The sequence below is a fragment of the Urocitellus parryii genome, chromosome 4 (genome assembly GCF_045843805.1).
Source record: "Urocitellus parryii isolate mUroPar1 chromosome 4, mUroPar1.hap1, whole genome shotgun sequence".
Taxonomy (NCBI): Eukaryota; Metazoa; Chordata; class Mammalia; order Rodentia; family Sciuridae; genus Urocitellus; species Urocitellus parryii.
This window is the reverse complement of record NC_135534.1, coordinates 204779159-204804739: the sequence shown is the minus strand read 5'-3', so window position 1 is coordinate 204804739 and position 25581 is coordinate 204779159. Positions and strand designations below refer to the sequence as shown.

The 25581-nt window shown below is 55.2% G+C and overlaps 3 protein-coding genes across 9 annotated transcripts in view; 2 read left to right on the top strand and 1 right to left on the bottom strand.

Annotated features, from left to right (window-relative positions):
• Window positions 1-6431, top strand: part of Zer1 (zyg-11 related cell cycle regulator) — a 29077-nt gene extending 22646 nt beyond the window's left edge. For all 4 annotated transcript variants that reach the window (XM_026386350.2, XM_026386349.2, XM_026386348.2 and 1 more), the window contains 5 exons: window positions 464-579; window positions 886-1074; window positions 1936-2033; window positions 2827-2929; window positions 4891-6431. In XM_026386350.2, coding sequence (XP_026242135.1) covers window positions 464-579; window positions 886-1074; window positions 1936-2033; window positions 2827-2929; window positions 4891-4948 — 564 coding nt within the window. In that variant the 3' untranslated portion in view covers window positions 4949-6431. The remainder of the gene's footprint in view (window positions 1-463; window positions 580-885; window positions 1075-1935; window positions 2034-2826; window positions 2930-4890) is intronic.
• Window positions 6432-12041: 5610 nt separating this feature from the next.
• Zdhhc12 (zDHHC palmitoyltransferase 12) lies at window positions 12042-14290 on the top strand. Of its 3 annotated transcripts, XM_026386334.2 has the most exons (6): window positions 12042-12202; window positions 12956-13092; window positions 13447-13521; window positions 13622-13788; window positions 13861-13874; window positions 13922-14290. In XM_026386334.2, exons 1-6 carry the CDS (start codon window positions 12103-12105, stop codon window positions 14227-14229), a joined length of 801 nt encoding a protein of 266 aa, XP_026242119.1. In that variant the 5' UTR covers window positions 12042-12102; the 3' UTR covers window positions 14230-14290. The 3 variants fall into 3 exon arrangements, with proteins under 3 accessions (XP_026242119.1, XP_026242118.1, XP_026242120.1); XM_026386333.2 differs by lacking the exon at window positions 13861-13874 and having other exon boundaries at window positions 13942-14290; XM_026386335.2 differs by lacking the exon at window positions 13861-13874 and having other exon boundaries at window positions 13964-14256.
• A 99-nt stretch (window positions 14291-14389) lies between these two features.
• Window positions 14390-25216, bottom strand: Pkn3 (protein kinase N3). 2 transcript variants are annotated; one of them, XM_026386331.2, is made up of 22 exons: window positions 25111-25216; window positions 22820-23048; window positions 22471-22616; window positions 22043-22154; window positions 21850-21977; window positions 21451-21634; window positions 20312-20458; window positions 20130-20239; window positions 19876-20019; window positions 19388-19463; window positions 19138-19306; window positions 18616-18724; window positions 18440-18507; window positions 17959-18022; window positions 17723-17814; window positions 17184-17360; window positions 16492-16554; window positions 16275-16351; window positions 15543-15685; window positions 15354-15461; window positions 15120-15200; window positions 14390-15009 (listed from the first exon to the last, which is right to left on the bottom strand). In XM_026386331.2, exons 1-22 carry the CDS (start codon window positions 25132-25134, stop codon window positions 14797-14799), a joined length of 2664 nt encoding a protein of 887 aa, XP_026242116.1. In that variant the 5' UTR covers window positions 25135-25216; the 3' UTR covers window positions 14390-14796. The 2 variants fall into 2 exon arrangements, with proteins under 2 accessions (XP_026242116.1, XP_077653272.1); XM_077797146.1 differs by lacking the exon at window positions 25111-25216 and adding an exon at window positions 23870-24026.
• Window positions 25217-25581: the final 365 nt, after the last annotated feature.

The following is a 25581-nucleotide window of genomic DNA, read 5'->3' as shown; positions in this document are numbered from 1 at the left end:
TGGGACTCTTTAGGGCCCTCCTCCCACCTCCATGGGAAACCCAGCCCCATCCTCTTTCCCAGCCATCATTTCTCAGGTTGCCCACGCTGGCTGGAGTCCATCATGGCATCAGCTGGACAGAATTCTGTCCAATAGGACGATCTGTCAGCCTAAAAGCAGGCTCTGATCCTCACTCTAGACTTCAAGGGCATCCCAGAAACGAATATTCTGAGCCTTGGTAAATGGAACCATGTTTGTCGAGAGCTCAGATCTCTTCTCAGCCTTTGTCTCATATAAGGATCCTCCACTTTTAATCCCTCATTGAGAGTGCCAGCTGCCCTGGGTCCACTGGAAAGCAGGAGGCCTATGGTAACCCCTTTGTCTAGTTGGAATGGCCAGATAGATGCCCGCAAGCTTTCAGGTTAATGCGCCAGAAACTAAGTGATTAAGTGCTAACTGGCTGCAATGGTTCTCATTTTGCCAGGAATTCCCAGAAAAGCAGGAACTGCATCGAAATATGCTGGGACTCTTGGGGAATGTGGCAGAGGTGAAGGAGCTGCGGCCTCAGCTAATGACTTCCCAGTTCATCAGCGTCTTCAGGTTGCCTTTCCCTTTTTGCCTTGGCTGCCGGGATACTTAGAACTATGGTCTGCTCGGTTGCCACACTGTTTCTGGCCTAGGTTTCTGTTACAAATGTCGCCTTCCCGCTGTAATGTGTTTCTTATTCTTTCAACTTTCTACAAATGATCCTCTTGTAACTCTCTTAAGTAACCTCAAATCCCTTTAGAAGGAGTCTGAGTATAAACAAGTGACAAAGAAGTAAATAGTAACCCTGGCATCCGGTTCCTAAGTGGCAACCCCTTGGCAGTATGGGAAGAGGGACGGGGCTCCATTTCTTTCTGTTAGCAACCTGCTGGAGAGCAAGGCTGACGGCATCGAGGTTTCCTACAACGCCTGTGGTGTCCTCTCCCACATCATGTTTGACGGGCCCGAGGCCTGGGGCGTCTGTGAGCCGCAGCGGGAGGAGGTGGAGGAGCGCATGTGGGCAGCCATCCAGAGCTGGGACATCAACTCCAGGAGGAATATCAACTACAGGTGCGGCGCAGCCCGGGAGGTGCAGGCGGGACGCTGTCCCCACAGGTCTGGCCAGAGTCTGCCTTCTTCCTAGTCCTCCACGTGGTTTTGTTCTTACTCCTTGAGGTACAGCCACACACAGCCAAGGGCACAGAGGACACGGACCACTTGTGCCGCCTGGTGCTCTTCGCCTGTGCTCCATGGGGCATCACGCTCGCGCTCCCTGGAACCCTGCTGCTGGCCTTCGGGCCCCTCTTCCCGCAGCTTTTCTAGGCACACATGTCATTCCTTCCAGTTCCGCTGGCGTCAGCTGCTACTGCACTGTGACAGCATCACCAGTGACCAGGCTGGTCTCCCTCACCGCCGTATGATTGAGTCACTTGCTTTGTGCCGTGCTGTCCCGGTGGACGGATACGTTGGGCACGCACAGTGGAGGGTCGGGATCACACCACAGCTCTGCTGAGGCCCCAAGTACTACAGCTCCCGGGTGGGGTGGGGTGGGGTGCCGGCCCTGAGCTTTTCCTGGTACCTTTTTTTGGGGCTTTTGAACCATAACTTCAGGTTGGCCCACGCATGACCCTGGGAGGAGGTGCGGTCATTCTTTCTTCTGCTTCCTACTTTGCTTTTCCCCTCCCCACCCCACGTTGGACCCCTATGCTGAGTTCCTCAGCTTTCTGCCCCACCCCACTTGTGGCCTCCTGCCTCCTTCTTGGGCTCTTGGGAGTTCCTTGGTGGAGCTTGCGGTGAGGTAAAGGGCCAGCTCTGCTTCTCCCTGGCGTCTTCCCTTGTTCATCCTAAGGACCCTTCAGGGTGGAGAAGCCTCAGGCAAGAAAAGCTTCACCCCACTCCCCAGCAGAAATGACTTTGGTTTCTCTTCCTTAGGTCCTTTGAGCCAATTCTCCGCCTCCTTCCCCAGGGCATCTCTCCTGTCAGCCAGCACTGGGCAACCTGGGCCCTGTACAACCTCGTGTCTGTCTACCGTGAGTGCCCACTGCCCCTGGTCCCACCACTCACCCCCCGAGAGCAGAGTGACCCCCTAGGAGAGCTGGTCGGCACTGGGCCTCAGAGCAGAGCCTCCCGCTCTCCAGCACTGTGCGATGCCGCGAGATGGCTGTCCCCTGCCTGGTCACCAGAAGACAGCCACCAGTCAGCTTTCTGAACTGTTCCTGCCCCAGTATGAGTGAACAATCAAAACCTACCTGCTTCTGCACCCACAGTGGTGTGTTGTACATAAATATAGGCCCCTGAGCCAGTGCAGGGGCCATGCCTGTGATCCCAAGGGTTCTGGAGGTTGAGGCAGGAGGATGGCAGGTTGAAGGCCAGCCTCAGCAACTTAGGGAAACCCTGTCTCAGAATAAAAAAGACTGGGGCTGTAGCTCAGTGGTAGAGCACCCCTGGGTTCAATCCCTAGTGACAAAACAGGGCTCTGGGTCTGCTAGATCCAAACACCCAGGAGCCGGGAATCAACCAACCTTCACAGCAGCCCCCTCTGTGTGGGCCACTGATTTGGGTGATATTGTCACTGAACAAGCACTGGGGGAAAAATGCAGCCACACTGAAGCATAGCAGGGAAGTCTTTCCAGGGAGTCACCGCTGCCCTGCAGGTGGACACAGTTCCACCCACTAGGCCAGGCAAATGTGGCTTATCCCTGCTCCCAGCCGGGCCCTTCCAGCTAGCTGCCCCCTTCAGGTAGTCCTCAAAGCAAGGGTGGGTTCCTGGTACAGGCTGATGAAAGAGCCTCCCTGCCATCAGCTGTCTGCCCTACCTCACAGCCGACAAGTACTGCCCCCTGCTGGTCAGAGAAGGTGGAATGCCCCTTCTGAGGGATGTGATCAAGATGGCAACTGCAAGGCAGGAGACCAAGGAAATGGCCCGGTAAGAGACCAGCAGTGTGCTGCTGCCTGGAGCCTTGATGTGGGGCGTGAGGGACACAGTGGGCTCCTCTGCTGGTTAGAAATATCCAAGTTCCCAGGGGCCACTCAGGGTAATTTCAGCCACAATATGCTGGGAAACCAGATGGTAGAGCTTGGAGTAGAGCCTGCTGCCCTTATTTGTGAGCTTAGTCTTCTTTCAGTCCCAACAAATTCCACCCTTTATGTCCAGGCACTACCAAGTAACTTATATTTTTGGCCAAAGACATTGCAAAAGAAAAGGACAAAGCGTAGTAAGGTACATTCCATGGATTAGATGGCAGAAGGCGAGTGAACTTCTCTGAAGGTGAATGAGAGTCACGATAAAAGAAAAAAGCATTGCTTCTGTTGGGTGGGAGATGCAGCTCACTGGCAGATCACTTGCCTAATGTGTGTGGAGCCCTGGGTTCAAACCCCAGCACCGCAGACATGTTGATGTGAAGGTCGTGGACGTGCCAGACTCAGCAGCTTCAGTTGCTGTGCAGGTTCCATTGCTGGGTCTGAAACATCAGTTCCGATTCTCCCATCAACCTGTGTGCCAGAAACACTCAAGGGTGGTATGTGTCAGAACCAGCCATGACGACCTTTCCTATCTCCAAGATCCTTTCCAGAAGGGAGTGCAGTCCAGTCTGCATCTGTGGACTCCTGTCGTAGTTCTGAACGTGGGGTAGAGTAGAAGGAAACCTGGAGAGACTGGGCCTGGTGCGCAGAGGCTCCCAGACAATGACGCCCCCGGCCAGAGCCAGCAACTGGTTCTGCCAGTGTTTCTGGAGAAAGCGCTGCCTAAACATTAATTGACAGATTTGTTTTGAGTTTGGGAGTGATGAAATGAGTGGTTCTCAAACTTAACTCCCCAAAAAATCACAAGGAAAATTTGTTTAAAATTTGGGCTGGGGGTACGGCTCAATGGCAGAGCACTTGTCTTGACGTGAGAGGCACTGGGTTCGATCCTCAGCACCACATAAAAACAAATAAACAAAGATATTGTGTCCATGTATAACTTTAAAAAACTATAAAATAAAATAGACAAGCACAGCCAGATGCAGTGGTGCACACCTGTAATCCCAGCGACTCAGGAGATAGAGACTTGAGACCAGCCTGGGCAACGTAGCGAGACCCTGTCTCAAAATTAAAAAGAGCTGGGGATGTGGCTCAGAGGTTAAGTGTCCCTGGGTTCAATCCCCAGTACACCCCTACCTACAAAAAAAAGGCCTTTTTGTTTTGTAGTGCATTTAGGAAATACAGTAAACAGGGATCCCAGGATATTTGAAAAACACACATACACACATACACACACATCCATATTGAGATACAATTAAAAAAAGAAAAAGGAAAAGAAGAGCACTGGATAAGCCTGGCCAGTAAACTGGGTGTGCAGGAAAAGGCCTCAGCACTCCTGCCCCACTCTGGGCCTTTCCCCTGAAGAGGCCTGTTAGCGCATGGGGTTCCCCGTTAACATGGGGAGTCTGCAGGGAGCCCCTAGCCCAGAGGCTTTGTGTTGAATGGGCAAGCTGCCTAAGGTCCAGGTGGCACCTGACAGCAGTGGGCAGCAGTTCCCAGGGGTCAGGCTGGAGCACACAGCGCCCTCACCTAGCCTGGGCCTGCTGCCAGGACAGAGCGTCTGGTTTCTGGGTGTGCAGCTACTTGAGAACCTCTAGTAGACCTGAGGAAAGAGGAAGGTACTGCCGAGGAGAGGGACAGGGGGCTTGGGAGGTGGGCTGTCCATGGTGCCGAGGGGCTGAGGGTGGTCGGGAGCAGAGGAAGGGGGGAGGGGAGCCTGGGTGATTCGTGGCAGGGAAACCTCTTCCTGGGTGCTTCTCCATCCACTCTGTGCCCTTCGTTCGGTCAGCAGTGCATGGCCGCAGTTGACCAGCTGCGGGTCTCCAGGACCCACCGCACCCTCCAACCCTCTCCCCCTGTCTGCAGCAAGGTGATTGAGCACTGCAGCAACTTTAAAGAGGAGAACATGGACACGTCCAGATAGAGGTCTCAGCCCGCAGACGCCACTGCTCGGACCACAGGCCCGGAGCAGCCTCACGTGGCCCAGCTGGCAGGTCCCTCCAGGAGCCTCCCACGTGACAAAGACAGAGGGGACTTTTGCACAACCGACGCTTTTCCTTAACATTAGTGAGATATATATATTATATATATATATACATATATATATATATTATTTTTTTGGTTAGGAAGTGTGAAGTTTTGTGTGTATGATTTCTGTACAAAAACAAAAGAAACCTCCCTGAGTTCTTGCCACTTCCTTGGCCATTCTCACCCTGACTCCAAGCCTTCATTGCTGCCACACTCACTCCTACCCCAGCCAGACTACATGCCTCTAACGTTGTGAGTGTCCCGTCCTTTCCTGGTGACCTCAACCCTGGCCGGCCTCCCATCTGTCTGGAGAGGAGTCCGCGTGGGTCAGCCTGCTCCAGCATCCTAAGCCACACACCCAGGCCTGACAACCCCACTGGGCTCCTGGGCATGGCTGATGGAGTGTGGGGATTAAAACTGTCCCCACTGGGTCTCCCAGAAGCCTTGGTGCTCCCAGCTGTGGGCTATCAGGGGCAGGACAGTGAGTGGCTCCCAGGCCTAGGGCCAGGCTGCCCCTGCTCCCGAGGCCCCACCCTCTGGCCAGGCCTGCTGCGGCCATGCTGCTATGGAGACTGCTTCTGCGTCTCCCACCAGGCCCCAGGCTGTTGAAGGCCCCAGCCCAGGGATGGCCAGAACTCGGGGGCAGATTCTACTGCCCCTTCTGCCAAACACATCCCATTCCTGCCCAGCTCTGGAAGCCAGCACCTTCTGGGGCCAGGGCCTTGCTCCCACTCTCCACAGCCCTCATTTGCCCACAAGCTCCCAAGGTGCCCAGGCACCCCCACCAGCAGAACTGAACCTGCCTCATTCACCCCTGCCTGCCCCGCTGCCCAGAGGACCCCACACCTCTCCGAGGCAGGAGGTCCCCACTTTAGCCCTTCCCAGTGGCAGCAGGCAGCCACCTCCAGACCAGCCCTGGGACAGGCTGTACCTGGGAAACCTCTGTGCTGTGTTGCAGACCCCATGAGAGGCTGCTCGTCTCCACACCTTGTGTACCCCCTGCTCCAACTTGGAGTTGCTTCTCATCGGACATACGGGTGGCGGGCCACGGGGAACAAGAGACCTGGGGCAGAGCCAACCCTGGAGGCAGCCTTCCTCCTTGGCCCTGTTTTGGATTCTCCTGGCTTTTCTACCTCCAGGTAGAGCAGACCAGGCAGCCCTTTTCTCCCTGAGTCTTTCCCTCTAGGCCCTGGGAAGGGGGCTCACCCCTGTTCCCTCCAGTGTGGCAGATGGCCACCTTGGCCCCTTCCTTCCATCCCAGGCCCCAACAGCCCCAGCCAGACCCGGGGCAGAGCTCACTCATATCGCATTGCTTTCTCAGCCTGGGGCCTGGGGAAATGTCTGTACTTTGGGATGTCACAGAAATACATTTTTGTGCAAAGTGCAGCAGAACAGAGTGTCTTTGTTTTTTTGTTTGTTTGTTTGTTTGCTTGTTTTAAGAGCGTCTTTCTTGCAGAGGGGCTGAGAGTGCTGGCCTGGGGGGCATCTTGGCAGGGGTCTGGAATGTGGGTAGTTTTGTGATAAGGAGGGCTGTGTCTGGGGATTTGTGCCCCGTCCTCAGAACAAATCAACTGTAGGTTGGGGACAGGTGGCAGGTTGAGGGTAGAATATATATTTCCTTCACATTTTTGTCACATCCATGTCTAGACACCCAGTCAAGGCTGGCCACTGACCAACAGGGCCCCTGCCCAGATGAGACAGACCGTTGGTAAACAGGAGGTCACAACCCTGTGGGACCCCTGGGAGAAGGCACCTCCTGCAGACTGCTAGGTGTGGACATGGCTGCGGTGCTGAGGACAGGGAGCCAGCGCCTGCTCCTAAGAGGAGACAGCTGAGCCGAACCCAGCAGAAAGACGGAGCCCGCCTGGGGGCCTCCACATCCTAGATGGGGGACCCGCCAGGGAGAAGAGTGGCATGGGCTGCGGCAGCATGAAAGGAGCAAGGGTGGCAGCAAGAGGGGAGGGGAAGTCGCTGGTCCACAGTGAGGCGGCCAGGCTCTGACACTGTCCACAGAGTCCTGGGTACGTCCAGGTTCTCTCCTTCCCTGAGGTGCCAATGGGAATAGCAGACGATAGGGTCACACTCCCTACAGGCCATGGTGAGGTGTGGCCCTAGTCTCCATGTGAGGCAAGGCACTGGAGGCTGAGACATTCCAGGAGCTGAGGGTGCCTCCTCCATCCTCCTCATCCCCTGCACAGGTTTCTCTCTTCCCAGGGAAGAGTCCCTGTGCTGCCAGGCACAGTGGCGCACATCTGTAATCCAGGGCTGGGAATATTGCTCAGTGGTTAAGCGCCCCTGGGTTCAATCCCCAGTACTGAAGAGAGTCCCCAGCTGCTAGCCATCCATCAGGCCTGGGGAGAAAGGGTATCAGCAACAGAGGTTTGCCTTGGAATCCTGGTGCATGATCCATTTCTGGGAGGGAATATGGGTACCATCTGCCAGGTGCTTGCCAGTGGCTGCTGGCATTGCAGAGCCTTTCTTCTGTGTGCCAGGCTCTTTGCCGTGAGCTTTGTGTACACTCTTCTTCCACGTAGTCCTCACGGACAGGGATGCTGAGATCCTGAGAGGCAGAGTGGCTCCGCCAGGCACCACTCCCCCTGCCCCCCAGCCCCAGCACCTACTATTTACTGCAAACCCCATCACAGTGCCTGTGACTTCATGGGGCTGAAGTTACTTTGCGTCTTGTGCTGAAATGCAAGCAACAGGCAACGTTAAGGCTCTGCTGTGGCACAGCCCAGAACCCTGCACATGGGGATGCTCATTTAAAATTTGCTGGATTGGGGGCTGGGGCTGTAGCTCAGTGGCAGAGCACTTGCCTAGCATGTATGAGCACTGGGTTTGATCCTCAGCAGCAAATAAAAAATAAATAAATAAAATAAAGGCATTCTGTCCATCTATAATTATAAATTTAAAAAAAAAAAACTTGCTGGATGGGCTGGGGTTATAGTTCAGTGCTACAGCACTTGCCTAGCACATTTGAGGCACTGCGTTCAATTCTCAGCACCACATAAGATTAATAAATAAAATAAATTGTATTGTGTATACAATACATATATAAATGTATTGTATCCATACATAAATAAATGTATCCATCTACAACTACCAAATATTAAAAAAAAATATTGGGCTGGGATTGTGGCTCAGCAGTAGAGTGCTCACCTAGCATGTGTGAGGCCCTGGGTTCAATCCTCAGCACCACATAAAAATAAAAGATATTTTTTTAAAAACACTTGCTGGATGAGTGGAAAACAGGGGAGTGTCTGGGCTGCTATAACAAAACATGAGACTGGTAAGCTCTAAATAATAGATATTGAGGCTGGATGCTGTGGTACATACCTGTAATCTCAGCAATTTGGGAGGCTGAGACAGGAGGCTCACAAGTTTGAGCCTCACCTCAGCAACTTTTTTGAGACCCTGTCTCAAAATTTTAAAAAAAAAAAAAAAAGGCTGGAGATATAGCTTAGTGGCAAAGCATCCTTGGGTTCAGTCTCCAGTACAAAACAAAAAATGGGGGCATGATGGCGTGCCCTATCATCCCAGCAACTCAAGAGACTGAGGCAGGAGGACTCTGAAGCCAACCTCAGAAAGTTAGCAAGACCCTGTCTCAAAATAAAAAATAAAATGGGCTGGGCATGTGGCTCAGTGATACAGTGTCCCTGGCAAGGAAGGAAGGAAGGAAGGAAGGAAGGAAGGAAGGAAGGAAGGAAGGAAGGAAGGAAGGAAGGAAGGGGCTGAGCAGTGACCCGTGCCGGTATCCCAGCTACTATGAAGGCTGAGGAAGGAAGATCACTTGAGCCCAGGAGTTTGATGCAGCCTGGACAACAGAGCAAGACCCCACCTAAAAAAATAAATAAATAGGAGCTAGGGTTGTGGCTCAGTGGTAGAGCGCTAGCCTAGCATGTGTGAGGCACTGGGTTTGATCCTCAGCACCACATAAAAATAAACAAAATAAAGGTATTGGGCTGGGGATGTGGCTCAAGCGTTAGCGCGCTCGCCTGGCATGCGTGCGGCCCAGGTTCGATCCTCAGCACCACATACCAACAAAGATGTTGTGTCCGCCGAGAACTAAAAAATAAATATTAAAAATTATCTCTCTCTTTCTCTCCTCTCTCACTCTCTCTTAAAAAAAAATCCTCAGCACTACATAAAAATAGAGAAATAAAATAAGGATATTGTGTCCAACTACAACTAAAGAAACCAAAAAAAAAAAAAAAACTACTGACTCTTAACCCACATGATTTTATTCACTCCCCTCCCTGACAAACATTAACATAGTGTCTAACATCTCAAGGTCACATCCCTAGGACAGCCAACTCTAGATCCCTTTAACTGCCCGCGTAGGAAAGCTCAAGGCTGCCAAAAGAACTTGAGTTTTTCCTCGACAACACCTGGCACCAGAACCCCTGCCCGGCAAGACCCTCGGAGCACTTACTGAAAGGGTTTATGATGGTGAATCCTTCCTCTGTGCCTTTATAAATGTGAATCTATCTCCTACAACTCAGGAGAGGCATTCTCAAGAACCAGAGAGCTGCTCCTCTGAAATGTGATCCGCAGAGGCCACCGGAGGCTGGAATCCTGAGTCCACCCTTATGGACACAGGGCTGGCCTCCCAGCATCAGCATTGACCAAGACTTTGCCATTTTTCATTTCCCTGACTGCTCAAATCCCCTAGGTTCCCTTTCCCTACTCCCTCATTCTACCTTTTATTTTTATTTATTTACTACTGCAGTACTGGTGCCTGGACCCAGGGCCTTGCACATGCTGGGCAAGTACTTTGCCACTGAGCTACACTCCTAGTCCTGTTTTATTTGTTTTTTGGTACTGGAGATTGAACTCATGGGCATTTAACCACTGAGCCACATGCACAGCCCTTTTTTATATTTTATTTACCGACAAGGTCTCACTGAGTTGCTTAGGACCTTACTAAGTTGCTGAGGCTGGCTTTGAACTTGCAATCCTGCCTAAGCTGCCCAAGCCTCCCAAACTGCTGGGATTACAGGCATGTGCCACTGCACCTGGTTGTTTTTAGTTTTATTTAGGATCTTGCTAAGATGCTCAGGTTGGCCTTGAACTTGGGATCTTGCCTCAAATTCCTGAGTCGCTGGCTCATTCTACCTTTTAAATGTCAGGGTACACAAATAGAAGTTGAGTTAGTTCACATTGGGTCCCCTTCCATGTTGCAATGATATAACACTGATCAAAGTCTATCCTAGGGGCTGGGGATTATGGCTCAGTGGTACAGCGCCTGCCTGGCATGTGTGAGGCTCTGGGTTTGATTCTCAGCACCACATAAAAACAAAATAAACATTAAAAAAATCCTAACTCTTTAGTTGATCAGCTTGTCATCAGCATAATGCCTTACTCATAAAAGCCTGAGAACTAGGGGCTGGGGTTGTGGCTCAGAGGCAGTGTGCTCACCTAGCATGTGTGACACACTGGGTTCAATCCTCAGCACCACATAAAAATAAAGTCCATCAACAACTAAATATATATATATATATATTAAAACTAAATATATATATATATATATATATATATATATATATATATATATATATATATTAAAGCCTGAGAATTATCTGTTGATTGGATAATGTACTAGAGTTCTCCACTGGGCACATTAAGTAACATACCTATCACAGTAATCAAGACTGAGTTGCAAGTGACAGACACCCAACTTGAACTGACCAGGATAGTCAAGGTGGGAAATTCATTGATGAATGCAAGGGGCAACTTAGAGACAATACCAGCTTCAGGCATAGCTGGATCCAGAGGGCCGGAGGGAAAACATTCTAAGACTCACTCTTTCTTTTAATGCTGCTTATATTCATGTCCCTATAAGCTGGCCTATAAGCTCCTGCCAGATAGGATTTTTCCATGTAAAGATGCCTTTATATCCTATTATTTATGCTTGAATCCAAAAGAATGTCCCTTTTTCAGCAATCGATCTCATGGAATTATTGCCCTTGCTGAGTCACATGCCCATGCCCTGCTCTTGCTATGGAGTGAAAGGCAATCCTTCTAGAGCCATGCTGGATTGAGATATCATTTCCTCCATAGAAAAGGGAATGTTGAGGGCTGGGGCTGGGGCTCAGTGGTAGAGCGCTTGCCTAGCACGTGAATAAAATAAAGGTCCATCAACATCTTAAAAAAAAAAAAATTTTTTTAAAGGGAGATGTTGAACTGGCCAAGGCAATACATGTCGGAAGAGTGCACTGCAGGAGTGGGTGGCTTAAGGTGGTCGCTGGCATCAGTGGGAGGTGTGCTAGAATCAGGGCTGTAAGGGAGAGCAGTCGGGCTGGGAGCAGGTGCTGGCTTAGAACAGCAGGAGCGCCAGGTAGGGCACTTCCAGTACTTAATCCTCCAATCACCTTGGGAGGTGGGGGTACTGTTATCATCCCCGTTATACAGATAGAAAACAGCTCAGGGGAGTTCGGACACTTGCCCGGGAACAGTCAGGGAGGAAGAGGCAGTGTCAGTATTTCTGACACTAACCAAAAGATGGGCCGCTCAGCCAGAATCCGCACCAAGGACCTCCACTTTTCCATCAAACGTTTGCGATATTCGAAAACGAACTGAAGGAGGTAAGAATGCCGTCCCGGAGCAACGTAGGGCAGGCTCTGTCTCTTTTGACGTCTTAACCATCACACCTTTGAGATGGGCACAATTTTGCCCGCTGGAATCATGTCAAGGTCCTGGAACTGCGGGTCGCTTAGGGATCTGCACGCATGCGCGAGGCCGTGGGGGCGGAGCCCGAGAGAACGGCTCGAGCCGCGCGCCTGCTCAGCGGCTTTGAAAAGTTACCTGGCTGGTGGGGGCTGGAGTTGGGGGAGTTACCGGCTGCGCGCGCGCCGGCCCCGCCCTCAGCCTCCTCAGGCACCTGTTGGCTTGAGGGCCCACTCGGCCGCAGCTGTCATCCAATAGGCATCCTCCCTGCGCCAATTCGGCCCTGCCCACCATCCGGATCCGCCAATCCCAGGGCGACCGCGGCCCCTCTCCCAGGGCCGGTTCCTCCCGGCGCGTCTTCCGGGTGGGGCCCCGGCCCTGGCGATGGCGCCCTGGGCGCTCCTCAGCCCTGGGGTCCTGGTGCGAACCGGCCACACCGTGCTGACCTGGGGGATCACGCTGGTGCTTTTCCTGCACGATACCGGTGAGTCGGACCCCGAGCGACCCGGACCCATCCGATCCCGTGTAGTGCCTCGCACGTTTGGGTCTCACCAGGTCCCCCACCTATTCCCCAGAGAGCCCGAGATTCACCCCGTTTCCGCCAGCTCCAGGCCCTCTCCCATCCGTCATTCCCCCAGCCACCTGCTCTCCCCTGATGACCAGTTGATCTTTAATTAATCCCAGCATCTTCCTGATTACTGCCAGATGCCCTGTCCATCCCAAGAAACACTAAAGGATCGACTAGAGCTCCCATCTCCATGACCCTGGACCAGACTCCATCCTTCCAAGGAATTGACTCCCAATCCCCCTATTCATGAGATTAGTAGGATCACCTACATTCACGGACTGGCATCCCAGTTCGGACTTCCCAATCTCAGGCAAGGGAATACTCGGGTAAGGGAGGGGGCCGTCTCCAGAGTCCCATAGTAGCACCCATTCACCCACCCACCTGCATCCCATCATTCTCCTCTGGAGTCCCCTACCCACCACCTTTATCTGCCACAGTGAGCCCCCACCCGCTTTAGCCTAAAAATTTGCTCAAGTCTCCCCATCAGGAAAGGATGTCCCTCAAAAGCCCCCCTTCATTCTCTGCTCCCTTTTATAACCAAGGGCATCAGAGCTGTCCACACCCTGCTGTCCTCAGCCCTCTCACCTCCCTGAAATCCTCCTCACCTCCAGCCCTGCCCTTCCTGTTCTGCTCTGGGGGACCAGCCTCACTGTCCTCTGGTCTCTCTAGAGCTGCGGCAATGGGAAGAGCAGGGGGAGCTGCTCCTGCCCCTTACCTTCCTGTTCCTGGTGCTGGGCTCCCTGCTGCTCTACCTGGCTGTGTCGCTTATGGATCCTGGCTATGTGAATACTCAGCCCCAGCCCCAGGTAATCAGGGGCCCCTGGGAGCCTGAACTCCTCTTCCAGACAGCAGGGACCCAAGGCCCAGTAACAGCCTCCATGACGGGCCTTATTCTATGGGCTTTTGTGGGGGCATCTCAGTAAACTGTCTTGCCAGCCCTAGACTCTTTTCTTGCAATAAGGAAATCACCAAGGCCCAGAGAGATGAACCTTGCAAAGGTCACATAGCTTTACTCAGTGTAGGGTGCTCTGCTCTACCCACCTACATGGGATGAGCCCCAAACTCCACAACCAGAGTAAGCTGGCCCCCAAGGAAGATGCCTACCAGTGTCATCTACCTCCTAAGGATACCCTATCTCGTTCTCTGTCCCTTATTTTCAGGAGCCCAAGGAGGAACAGACAGCCATGGTTCCACAGGGGATTGCCCTTCGACGCTGCAGATACTGCCTGGTGCTGGTGGGTGATGCAGGGACCCCCATGGGACCTTCTGCCCCAGGACTCTGGCCTACCAAGTTCAGGCCCTGACCCTGGTCTTCATCCCTCTCTGTGCCTACAGCAGCCCCTGCGGGCCCGACACTGTCGTGATTGTCGCCGCTGCGTCCGCCGCTATGACCATCACTGTCCCTGGATGGAGAACTGTGTGGGGGAACGCAATCACCCGCTCTTCGTGGCCTACCTGGCACTGCAGCTGGTGGTTCTTCTGTGGGGCCTGTACCTGGCATGGTAGGTGTAGGTACCACTGCCACCCAGGGCATGGAGGGAGCATGGGCAGCATGTATCCACAGGTGTGTAGAGCCAGGGCTCCCTGGGCCCAGCTGAGAGGGATGGGGGCACCCTGCCTTCTCCTGTCTCTGAGTCCCTGTCCCTGTCCTGCAGGTCTGGCCTCCAGTTCTTCCAGCCCTGGGGGCTGTGGCTGCGGTCCAGGGGCCTTCTGTTTGCCACCTTCCTGCTGCTGTCCTTCTTCTCACTGGTGGCTGGCCTACTCCTGGCCTCACACCTCTATCTGGTGGCCAGCAACACCACCACCTGGGAGTTCATCTCCTCACACCGTATTGCCTACCTCCGCCAGCGCACCAGCAACCCTTTCAACCGTGGCCTGACCCGCAACCTGGCCCATTTCTTCTGTGGATGGCCCTCAGGGTCCTGGGAGACCCTCTGGGCTGAGGAGGAAGTGGAGGAGGGCAGCAGCCAGGCTGTTTAGGTTTGCTGGAGGCAGAGCTGCCACCTTGTGCCTGAAAACCAGAGGAACCATACCTAGCTGGAGTCAGCCCTTGGAGGGCCTGGAGCTCCTCACTCCCGCCCACCCTCCCTGGCCTCAAAGCAGAGCATCAAGACAGTGGCTGGTTCTGTCTTCCCAAAGAAGAAAGAAAAGAGGACCTAATTGGGGTTCCAGCACCAAGGCACCCCAGACTCCACCCTACCCCCAAACCAGGCTGCCTCCAGGGCACAGTTTTTCAAATTTAATAATCCATAAAGCAAGTCAAATATTAAATACAAATCAAGCCACTCCTTACTGTGTACCCTCTCTGGTCCAGTTTTGGCCAGGAAGAAGAGAGATGGGAGGAAGGGCAGAGGACACACTTTGCTCAGTGAGCAAAGTCCACCACAGTAGCCCTCTGGCTGTCACCGCGAGTCCTACAGCTTATAAACCTGGGCCTCTGGGTGGGCACACAGATGGGCAAGTGGGGGTTCCAGTAGTCTAGGGGCATGGGCAAAGGTGTGGGGGAGCCCTCAGGGCCCCAGGAATCTCTCGGACACAAAGTCAAAGTCCTGGAAGGCAGCCTGTTGGCAGGTGGTAAGGGACCTTCGAGGGGCAGGTGGGGTCAGAGCCGGTGGCAGCCCTGTGAACTCTCCCTCAAAGTAGCGCAGGTCTGCTGGGCCGCAAAGCGTGGGCACGAAGGGGGGCTGGACTGTGCGAGTGAGCAGGGCCTGCCAGTCGGTAGTCTGGGGACAAGGGCAGAGGTGCCTGAGAAGGTGGGAACAGAGTCCCCGGGGGTCACCCCAGGTTTCCCCCATACCAAGCACCAGAGACCATTATGGTCCAAGCCACTCACCCTGAAGAAGGGCTGCACCTTGATCTCCTCGGCATCCTGCTTGCCTGCCCCCAGGCGCTGCTCTGGGCACTTCTGGAGGAGCTGGGCAGGAGGGCAGGTGTGCACTCAGGGTGCTCCACCTAGGCACTCTCTGCCCTCCACAGGTACCCATGTGAGCAGGGCCCCGAGCATGGTAGCGAGAGGCACGCAAGCCATAGTAGCTGTCAGGCCCAGCCCTCACCCCACAGTGCCTACCTTCTGAATGAGCTCTAGACTTTGCACAGACAGAAAGTGGGGGTATGGGGCATCTGAATTGACGATGCAGTCAAACACCTCCTCTTCCGTGTCTCCTGGGAACGGGCACTGTAGAAATGGGACTCAGTGGGTATATGCGCCACTTCATTCCACCCTACCTGAGGCCCCAGCAGCCGTACCCATCCTTACCTCACCCACCAACATCTCGTAGAGCAGCACTCCCAGCCCCCACCAGTCCACAGCCCGTGTGTAGGACTCCTGAGTCAGCACCTCAGGAGCCAGGAACTCTGGGGTGCCACAGAAGGTGCTTGTCCGGTCCCCAAAGCCGATCCCTGCAGACCATCATCCATACCAATGCCTGCTTAGTGTGACCTGTTCACTATAACTTCTGTGATAAGAATCAATGTCAGCTGGACCTGGTGGCGCAGGCCTATAATCCCAGCTACTGAGAGCCTGAGGCAGAAAGATCTCAAGTTCAAGGCCAGCCTCTCAGTACATTAGTGAGGGCCGGTCTCAATATAAATAAAGGACTGGGATGTAGCTTTGTGGTAGAATGCCCTCAAATTCAATCCCTAGTACCACCACCAAAAAAAAAAAAAAAATCAATGCCAAACCTTAAGATCCCAGGTAGCCAAGCCCATGACAAGCCCTGCCCCACACACTCGAAAGTGGCATGGTCATGAGGTGGTCATTGGACTGCATAAGGGAGCTAAGTCTCAGCCAAACCCACAGGCCAAAGTCACATGAGAGGCAGGACTCAACTCCCTCTCCAGCCCTAAGCACAGATTCTCCTCTGACCAAGTCTAGGCTAGGAAGGAAGGGCCAGCATTCCCAGTCCTTCGCCAGAAGGCCTGGGGGTTGGACGGGAGGTATCTGCTGCTTGGTGAGGAGTGGGGTGTGGACCTGGACAGGTGGCCCCACCTTCTTTGCATAACCCAAAGTCTGCGATCTTCAGGAAGCCCTGGGCATCCAGCAGAAGATTATCCAGCTTCAGGTCCCTGAGGGCAGGGGGACAAACAAAAGAGGCTGAGAAGGCTGAGGCCCAGGGACCACCAATGGTCCCTAGAGCAGCCCAGGAGTGGGGTAGTATCCTACTGCCTACCCTTACTGCCCTCAGCACCTCCAGGGAAAAAGGTACCTGTAAATTATCCTCTTCTCGTGTAAGAACTGCAGCCCCAGGACCACACAGGCCAGGTAGAAGCTGGAGGGGGGTGTGGGGGAGAACTCAGGCCCAGGCCAGGTACCAGGAAGGTGAATTCAGATGTGGGTGAGAGATGGGACAGAGGATCCTCATGTCTGGGCTGAAGGGCTTCTCCAGACAACAGGACCCAGACTGTGCTAAGGCTGCTGCACAATAATGACCTATCCTTCCTGGAGTCTTCAACTGTGCCAGGATCTATGCCAAGTGCCCCACATACCTTACTTTCCTGGAACCCTCCCCGAAGTCTGGGGGGATGCTCACCATGTCTTTTATTCAAATAAGGACCTGAGACTCCAGTAAGGGACCTGCCCAGAGTCAAAAGCTAGGGGCAGAACTAACAGACCAAGTTAGGCCTTTCTAACTCCAGCGCCAGCACTGGACAGCAAAAAATAATTCCAGCTGCCGGTCTCTATGCCAGGCGATTTATAAGCATTACTGACATCTCCCCAACACTCCTATAAAGGAGTGATGACAAACCCACAGCTGCATGAACAGAGGTCATGAATGCCGTGGGAGTTGAGCCAGGTCTGACTCTATGCTGTTCTGCTGATGGGTACCCAGGGAGCAGCGGGATGAAGGGACAGGGAACCAGGGAGAGTTTGCTAGAAGATGCAGGCAGGAAAACCCACCAGGCCTGGGGCTCAGGGAAGACATCTTCATGTATCTGCATCATGAGGTCGCCCCCAGGCACAAACTCGGTCACAAAGCAGACGTGGCTGGCAGTCTGGAAGCAGGCAGCGAGGGAGAGCAAGAAGGGGTGCCCCGCGCGGCCTGCGGCCTCCAGGACCCGCTTCTCACAGTAGAGGCTGCAGGGGAGTGCGTGGGTCTCAGAGGGATAGACAGCTTCTGGGGTCTCTACCCTGCCACCCACCCAGCACCCTGCCCACAGGGTGTACAAAGTGCCAGGCAGGCAGTGTGATGGTTTCTGTGGACCAAGGGCTCACAAAGGTCCTGAGCCTGCACAACTATCATGGCCCCATGTCATGGAAGAGGACAGGTGCTAAGAGAAAAGGGGGCCCTGCCCAAGAGCATAGTTTACAACTACAGGTGCCAGGTCTAGTAGACCTTTTAAATGCTGTCTGGATGCCCACAACCCAGGCCAGCCACCCTGGGTACCTCCAATGCCAATGCCCGGGTACTTGGAGCCCACACTGGTCCCACCACACACCTGTCGATTTCATCACGGCTCAGCACCTCCTGCTTCTTCAGAGCCTTGATGGCATAGTATTTCGCTGTCCCCTTGAACTGAACCAGGAGAACCTGGGGACCAGAGAGAGGCTGGGTTCCAGGTGAGCAGGACAGGGGGAGACTCCACCTCCCCAGGAACTGCCTCCAGGACCCAGCATCTCCTCACTAATGTGCTGGGGTCTGCCCACCTGCTCCACTGCCCCCTCAGCCCACTACCTTCCCAAAGTGTCCCCGGCCCAGCACAGCCAAGCAGCGGAAATCCTGAAGCCGGGGGGCTTTCCTGCAAGAGAGAAAAGGCACCAGACAGAGGAGGCTAGGGGCGTGCTCAGTGGGAGAGCTTGCCTACCATGTGCAAGGCCCAGGTTCCACCCCTAGCACCACCGGAAAAAGAAAATGAACAACAAAACAAAACAACAACAAAACAAAACAACAAAACCTGTAGGACCAGGGCTGGGACCCCAGCTAAGCTCCTCCCAACCACCCATGTCCCAGCCTCAGCTGTCCCCACCTCTGTGCTTTCGGGAGAGCCCTGCAGCAAAGCATGCAGCCAGAGCTCAATGACACGGTTCAGCAAATAAGCAAGAACCTGCGTGAGCCAGGGCCTGCCCCCAAGGAGCCAAGGAGGGAGGGATGCTTGGCTGCACACACACTCAGGGTAGCTGAGACCATCTCCAGGTGACCCTGAGCCCATGGGTACCTGACAGGTGAGGCTGGAGGGGTGGGTGTGCGTCCAGTCCTAGGCGCCATGTGTGGGCGTTTGGTGCACTGTGAGAGCAGGGCATAGGGAGCTCAGACACACCTTCCCTGCTTCCCCACTGGCCTGCCACCCTCCCACCAACACCACCAGCTGCCCCTTCCACCAGCCCTGCCGACCGGCACTGGAGTCTCCTCCAGGTTTGGTTCCTGGGCCAGGTAGAGGCGTGGGGGCTTGGGTGGGGGCTTCATCTCTTCTCTCAAGGAGGTCTTCTTGGGCAGGAAATCGCTGTAGGGAGGAAGCAGACACAGAATCAAGACCAAGATGACGGAGCAATTCATGAGAAAGACTTATACCCATGTGAAGAGACAGAGAGTCAGAAAGTGAGCAACACGGTTGGGTACACTGGCACATGCCCGTTAATCCCACGGGCTCAGGAGGCTGAGGCAGGAGGATCAGGAGTTCAAAGCCAGCCTCAGCAAAAGCAAGGCACTAAGCAACTCAGTGAATCCCTGTCTCTAAGTAAAATACAAAATAAGGCTGGGATGTAGCTCAGTGGTTGAGTGGCCCTGAGTTCAATCCCTGGCACACCCCTTCCCGCAAAAAATAGAGAGCAACAGGGACGTAAAGACACAAACTGAGCCTGAAGAGAGTCAGACACAGCAAAGAAGTGTACAGTCTGGCACGAGCTGGCTCCTCACCTGGGGGAAGCAGGGTTGGAGGGTTCATGGTGTGTAGCTGGAGAGTGAGGGCACCCCTTAGGTGGGGAGATGGTACTTGGTGAGCTACAGGGGGGCAGCAGGTTCATGACCAAGCGCCCCCAGGCTGCCATGCTGAGATTCATCTGGGACGCTCTCAGGAAGTCCTGGCCTGTGGAGAGGAGCATCTGGTCTCAGGACCTAGTGGCCCCAGACCTGCCGCCTCCAGCATAGAACCCTTGCCCCCACACACCTCTGCGTTTAGAGAAAATGCGTTTCTGTCTCTGCAGACGGGGCCTTCTCTCAATAACAGGATCACAGAAGGTCACCTGCAGGGGCAAGGGCAGGGCTGAAAACTAGTCCCCTCCCACCCCATCTGCCATGGCCCCTCCTCCACCTTGGACCCAATTCCAACCTATCCTCCCACCCAGTATCCACCAGTGGATACAAGAGCCAGAAGGACCCAAAGAAATGGATTCCATGTCCTCATTGGTGCCAGGGAATAAATGGAGGCTCAGAGAATGGAGGTTCTTGACCAGTGTCACACATGAAGAAGGGCAGAGTCAGGACAGGGACACAGGCCTCCAAACTTTCCCTTAGAGAGTGGCTGGGCATCCTTGGTCTTGGAGCCTCCTCTCTGGCCCTCGGTTTCCACTCTTCTGCAGGGGAGCTCACTCTCGCAGGCTCTCCTAGCCCTGTGCCCAGGGGCCCGCCAGGTCAGAGGGCAGGGAGCACTAGCACCTGGGCAAAGAGCTGCCCCTGTGGCACCAGGCTGAGGGACAGCTGGTGACAGGCATTGTCCAGGAAGTCCTCCAGCCTCAGGAAGGCCACACCACACAGCTGCCGCCAGTCCTTCCAGTGCACCCCAATCTCCAGCTCACGGGCCTACATCGAAGAGGCCAGGTAAGGGACAGAGCACACTAGCAGCCCCTGTCTGGGCTGTCTTCCACCCTGTGGCCTGCAACCACCCGCAACCACACAAAGGCCAGCCTTACTCGCTCCAGGGGGATGACAAAGGTCTGGTCCCAGGAGTGCTCAGCCACCTGTCCCCAGCTTGTCTGGCCCACAATACGGTTGTCCACCTTCAGCACAGCCAGCACCTCCCCTGTGGGGCCAGAGCTGGGGCTCAGGACAAGTACAAGCAGAGGCCCCTGCCCAGGGGCTCCTCCCCACTCACTGGCCAGTTCGCCTCCACCACGCTGCTGCTTGGCTCTGGCTCGGATCCAGCCCTCAGAGGGGCTGCCAGCCAGCACAGCCACTGGAGAACGTCCAGGCACGGTGGTCAGCAGCTGTTTACAGCCCAGGAGGCGGACCTGCAGTGTTCCTGAGGGCAAGTATGGGGGTAGACACGTCAGACACCACCAACATCCCCTGGAATCCCATCCTCTCTAGGAGGTGACTGACCCAGATCCCCTGCACATTAGACCTTAGGAGCCACCTGCCATCCCGGGGCAAACCACAGGCTCCTTCCTTCTGAACATCCCTACGTGGGGAAGCGGGGACACAGCAGAGTTGCAAGACCCAAACAGGCTGCATGGAGCCACAGGATGGGATGAGATGCTCCCAGTGCTCAGGGTATCAAGTGCACTGTGTCTTCAAGTGAGCCACGGCAGGGACGAGAGCTTGGGGCAGGGAGCAGGAAGCCTGGTGTGTTCTATCCTGTCCCACTTGCTTCCTGAGCCTTAGTTACTCCATTTGAATGATGAAGGGAAGCTCCAGCCATTCCCCACTCCCCAAATGGGTTCAAAACCTGTTCTGCCGACTGAATGGGCTTATTTTAGGATACCTAAGAGTTTTGTCTCAAAGGATAGCGGAAGCCAGGCACAGTAGCGCACTCCTATAATCCCAGCAGCTTGGGAGGCTGAGGCAGGAGGATCATGAGTTCAAAGCCAGCCTCAGCAATGGTGAGATGCTAAGCAACTCAGTGAGACCCTGTCTCTAAATAAAATACAAAATAGGGCTGGGGATGGGGCTCAGTGGGAGAGCACCCCTCAGTGGTAGAGTGGCTGGGAATCCTCAGTACTGCAAAATAAATAAATAAATATGTAACAGCAGCATGGCATTGTCCCTGCTCACTGTGCCAGGCAACTGGACAGGCAACTAGCCACTGGATTTACATAGTAACCTTGTGGGGTGGATGCTAATATCATCCATGTTTTACAGACTGATAAACTGAGGTTCAGGGAAGGGATAGCAGTTGCCCAATGACGCATAGGTAATGGTGGTGGAGTCAGGACTGGAACTCTTCCCCAAAGTGCTTCAGGGTCTTCCCTGAAAGGGAAGGGGAACTCTGAAGTCAGTGGGACTCCTGTCTACCTGTCAGGGCGACGGGCTTCACAAGCATTCCTGAAGGCTGGCTGTTCCCAAGCACTGAAGTCTGCAGTTCTTGGGCCACCCTGTTGCGCAGAGGGTGGGCAGGAGGTAATTCCTCCAGCAGCTTCTCCAAGGCCAGCCGCAGGAGGTCCAGCTTCTGGGAGGATTCCTGCAGTTGGAGCTGGGCCTACACCAGGGCAGAAGCAGGGACAGGCCATGGGATACATGAGGGAGGGCAGCTGCCATCCTAAAGACACCCCCACAGGAGGTCTGACACAACGCGACTCTTTTCCCACTGCCACCCTGCAGCCAGCCCATGGTGCCCCATGCCACTGCCCAGGGTGAAATGGAGATAAGCAGACCCTCAAGCACAAGCTACAAGGGGAAGGGACATGGCCTGACCTCAGCCAGGGCTTTGCGGTCCTGTATCCTGCGGCCACCAAGTAGCTTCACCACATTCTTGGCTCCCTCGGCCACGGCTGACTCAATGCGCAGCCGATGCTGTAGCTCCTCTGCCCGAAGCTCGGGGCCTGAAGGGATACTGGCCTTAGGTCTGGCCCAGCCCAAGCAGCCCTCGCTGCTTCAAAGGCCTCACCTGACTCAGAGGATCCGTTGGCCTCCAGGCTGCTGATCTTCATCCGCAGCAGGGCCACCTTCAGCTGGCTATCCTGCAGCATCTGCTGGGCAGCTGCCAGGAGCTTTCTTTCCTATGGGGATGTGACATATGCCCCTTGGACCAGGGCTGGGCCAGAGTCTCCCCACAACACCCCATAGCAGGGTTCAAACTTCCCGTTAGCCTGTGGGTCAGAGCCAGGCCTTCCCACCAGCTGGGGTTTGAAGCTCTACTCCCACCACCAGATTAAGGGCTGACACTGTATCTCCCTCACAGGGCCCAAGGCTGCTTGCATTTCCCTGTCAGAATAGGGGCTGGATCTCTACCTGACCTGGCGTCTGAGAGCCAAGCCTCTCCCATCAGATTGGGGGCCGGGACAATGCCTTCCCATCAGACCCCAAGGGCCTTACCTTGGGGGTGCCGCTGGCACACGTGTGTGTCATGTTCTCAGCCCCCTGCTTCACCTTCAGTTCCACCTGCAACTGCCTCCGCAGGGCCTCCAGGTGCCCAGCCCGTGACTGCTCTGCCTGCAGCCGGGGGCCAGAGGCCACAGGCTCTGTGTCCAGGGAGTGTGGGGCACACAAACCCGTCACCAGAGCCAAGATCCCTGTGACCAACTCTTTCCTCCCTCCCCTCCCGGGCATGCCGGGGATGGCACTAGGAGAAGCGTGGCAATCTGATACAGTGGTCAGGGCCAAAGCAAGGAGTTGGGTGACCTGGAGCCTCCTGTCCCTTGGGGTCCATTGACTCCTCACTCACCAGCCGGGCTGGGCAGCAACACGCGGGCATGCAGCTCCTGCAGCTGGCCATGCAGCTGCTCCAGACGGCGGTTGGAGGATCGCAGCAGCTGCTGCACATGGCCCAGATGGCGGCGGTCTGTGGCCACACGCCTCAGATTCTCCATACCCTCCTTGATTTTCAGCTCCTTCTGGATGGCCCGACGGATCACCTCTTTCTCATCCTCTGGGGATCTCTGGCCTGGCCTTGGCTAGAGGAGGGTGGAGAGGAGTCATGACCTGCAGCCTCCAACACAGGGAAGAGGAGTAGATAGCACCAAGGGGGACATTTGGGAGGTTTCTCTGTCCACTGAGCTCAGGGATAGAAACATCACAGCCACACGTGCAGCTCCCCCTGTCCTCTGCCATTTAGAGAAGGGGAAGGGGAAGTAAGTAAGGCTCATAAAGTGCTTACCAGGTACCAGGTTCTAGTCTAAGAGCTCTGCAGACATTGCCTCCTGTGACTCACGGTAACCCACCAAGTAGGAGCAGAGATTTTATTTTATCTTTGTGCTGGCAATGGAACCTGGTACCTCATGAATGTTAGGCAAGCACTCCACCCCTGAGCTGTACTCTCAGCGCCTTGGAGTGGTTAATATTCCCATTTTACACATGAGGAATGGACCCAGAGAGGTCAAGCAGCTTGCCTACAGTGGCAACAGAGAAGAGGCCACCATGCCTCTCCCTGCTGGCCACCCGGTCTCTCTAAGCCTGGAAACCAGAGTAGAATCTGGGAGTCAGAAAAAGCTCACTGCCAAAAAGGAATTCACCCAAAGTCACAAGGAGAAAGCAATCAATGGCCCAAGAGGCCAAGGTCTGTTCCTCTGCTTTCCTGATGCCACAGAGGCAGCCATTCCCAGCTCAGCTCTAGGAGGAAGCAGAAGTCTCCTTCACTATTCACCCTGGTTGGAGCCAGGAAGAAGAAAACCCCCTCTCCAGAGGCCAACGCTGCAAACAGACCAGTGTCAGAGCTGATCTTGCCCAAAGTAACCCATGATGTCCCCAAGGGACTCCGCAGCAACCCCTGTCTCACCTCTCTTGGTTCCATCTCCTGAGCCCAGTGGAAGGGTGGCTACCCAGCCTCAGACACCCCCCACTCCAGGTCTCTGCTGGGCCGCCTGGCCAGGCAGTCAGAGGGCAAGGGCGAGGTTCAGGAAATCCTTTGGCCGCCCCAGGCAAGAGGGCCAAAGCCAAAGGCCTGAGAAAACAAAGATCTCTTGGAGCTGGGGGACCAGCCACCAGGGTCCTGAGTCACCCAGCCTTTGCTGCAGGGCGGAGGCTGCAGGAAATTGGAAAATGTGTACAGGCTAGGGCTGGAACAGGGGCAGAAGGACCTCCGGAGGAAGGGGGTGGGAGGGAGTAGACCCAGCCCTGAAGGCTGCCTAAGTCATGGGGTGGGGACACTGGAGGAGTCCCTGCCTACTACACCTCACCCCTGAACCCCATAGCTGGTGTGCTCTGGGCTGGAAGCCTGAAGACACACACACACAAACACACACACACACAAACACACACACACACACAAACACACACACACACACACACACACACACACACTTTCCCCTTTCTGCTCTGAACTGGGACCCTATCTGGTAAACAAATGTCCTAGTCTAAGCCTATCTCACAGCTGCTCTGGGATAGGATACCACTTCTCCCTCCTCAGTGAGTTACACACACACACACACACACACCCTAAGCTCTTTGGGCCCACAGCACACCTACTGCCAACTAGGGGTAGAAGCCTTGACCCCCCCCACACACATTCTGGAAACCCTTGTGTACCCAAAGACTCTAGTCCGCGGCCAGGCTGGGCGCCTCTCTGGCTTACACATCGCCCATGTGCCCCATGTGCTCTGGGGTGAGCGCCCCACAAGCGCACACAGACTGGACCCCTACCCACTGCGTGCACACCTCCTTGCCCCCGGGCACCTTCCCAAGTGCCACTGGGCCCCTCTTTGCTTTCCCGGATAATTCCCCCGGGCCTTGGAGTTCTGGAAGAACCGATTGTAGGGAACTGTGGCGCCCTCCCAGGCAGCGCCCACTGCAGTTTCGGACAAGCTCTGGGCTGGCCGGACTAGGGGCTCCGAGGAACCCAGGGATCATTAGCTAATTAACCCAGGGCTCGGGTCTGCCCTGAGAAGGCGTCGCGGTTAGCGACACTGGAGGGTTGGGAGCGGGGCGGGGCCACGAGCCGAGCTCTGGACTCCGGAGACCATGGACAAGGCGGCCCGCGCCCCTCGGCCCGCGCAGCCCGGACTCTCCCACGCCGTTCACCTGCCGCGGCGCCCCCTCCTCCATGGCGCCGCTCGGGCCGCTCGGGCCCCTCCTCTCGTCCACTCCGGTTCCGGAAGCCCCGGCTCCTCCGCCAGCGCTTTCAAACTTGAAACTTCCCGGGAGGCGGCGCGGAAGACGCGGGATCGGGCGCCCCCTCCCGAGACCCGCGCGACCAGCGCCCCCTCTCGGCCGCGCCGCAGCAGCGCCCCAGACCCCTCTTCTAAATCCGAGACCGAAGCGCAGCCGCGGGTCCGAATTGAGCGGGAATGGGCCCCGCGCCTGGTCTCCTGAGGCTGCAGTTCCGGCTCGGTGTGACATTGATGCTCCCGGGAATGGAGGGGCAGGAAGGGCATTTCCCCAGTCCGGGTTCCTCCAGCTTTGCCCCGCCGCGTGCTCACGCGGGTCGGCCGGAGTGGGGACAGCGCCCCCTACCACTCGCAGAGCACTGCTTGGGTAGCGGGCCCCCTCCCT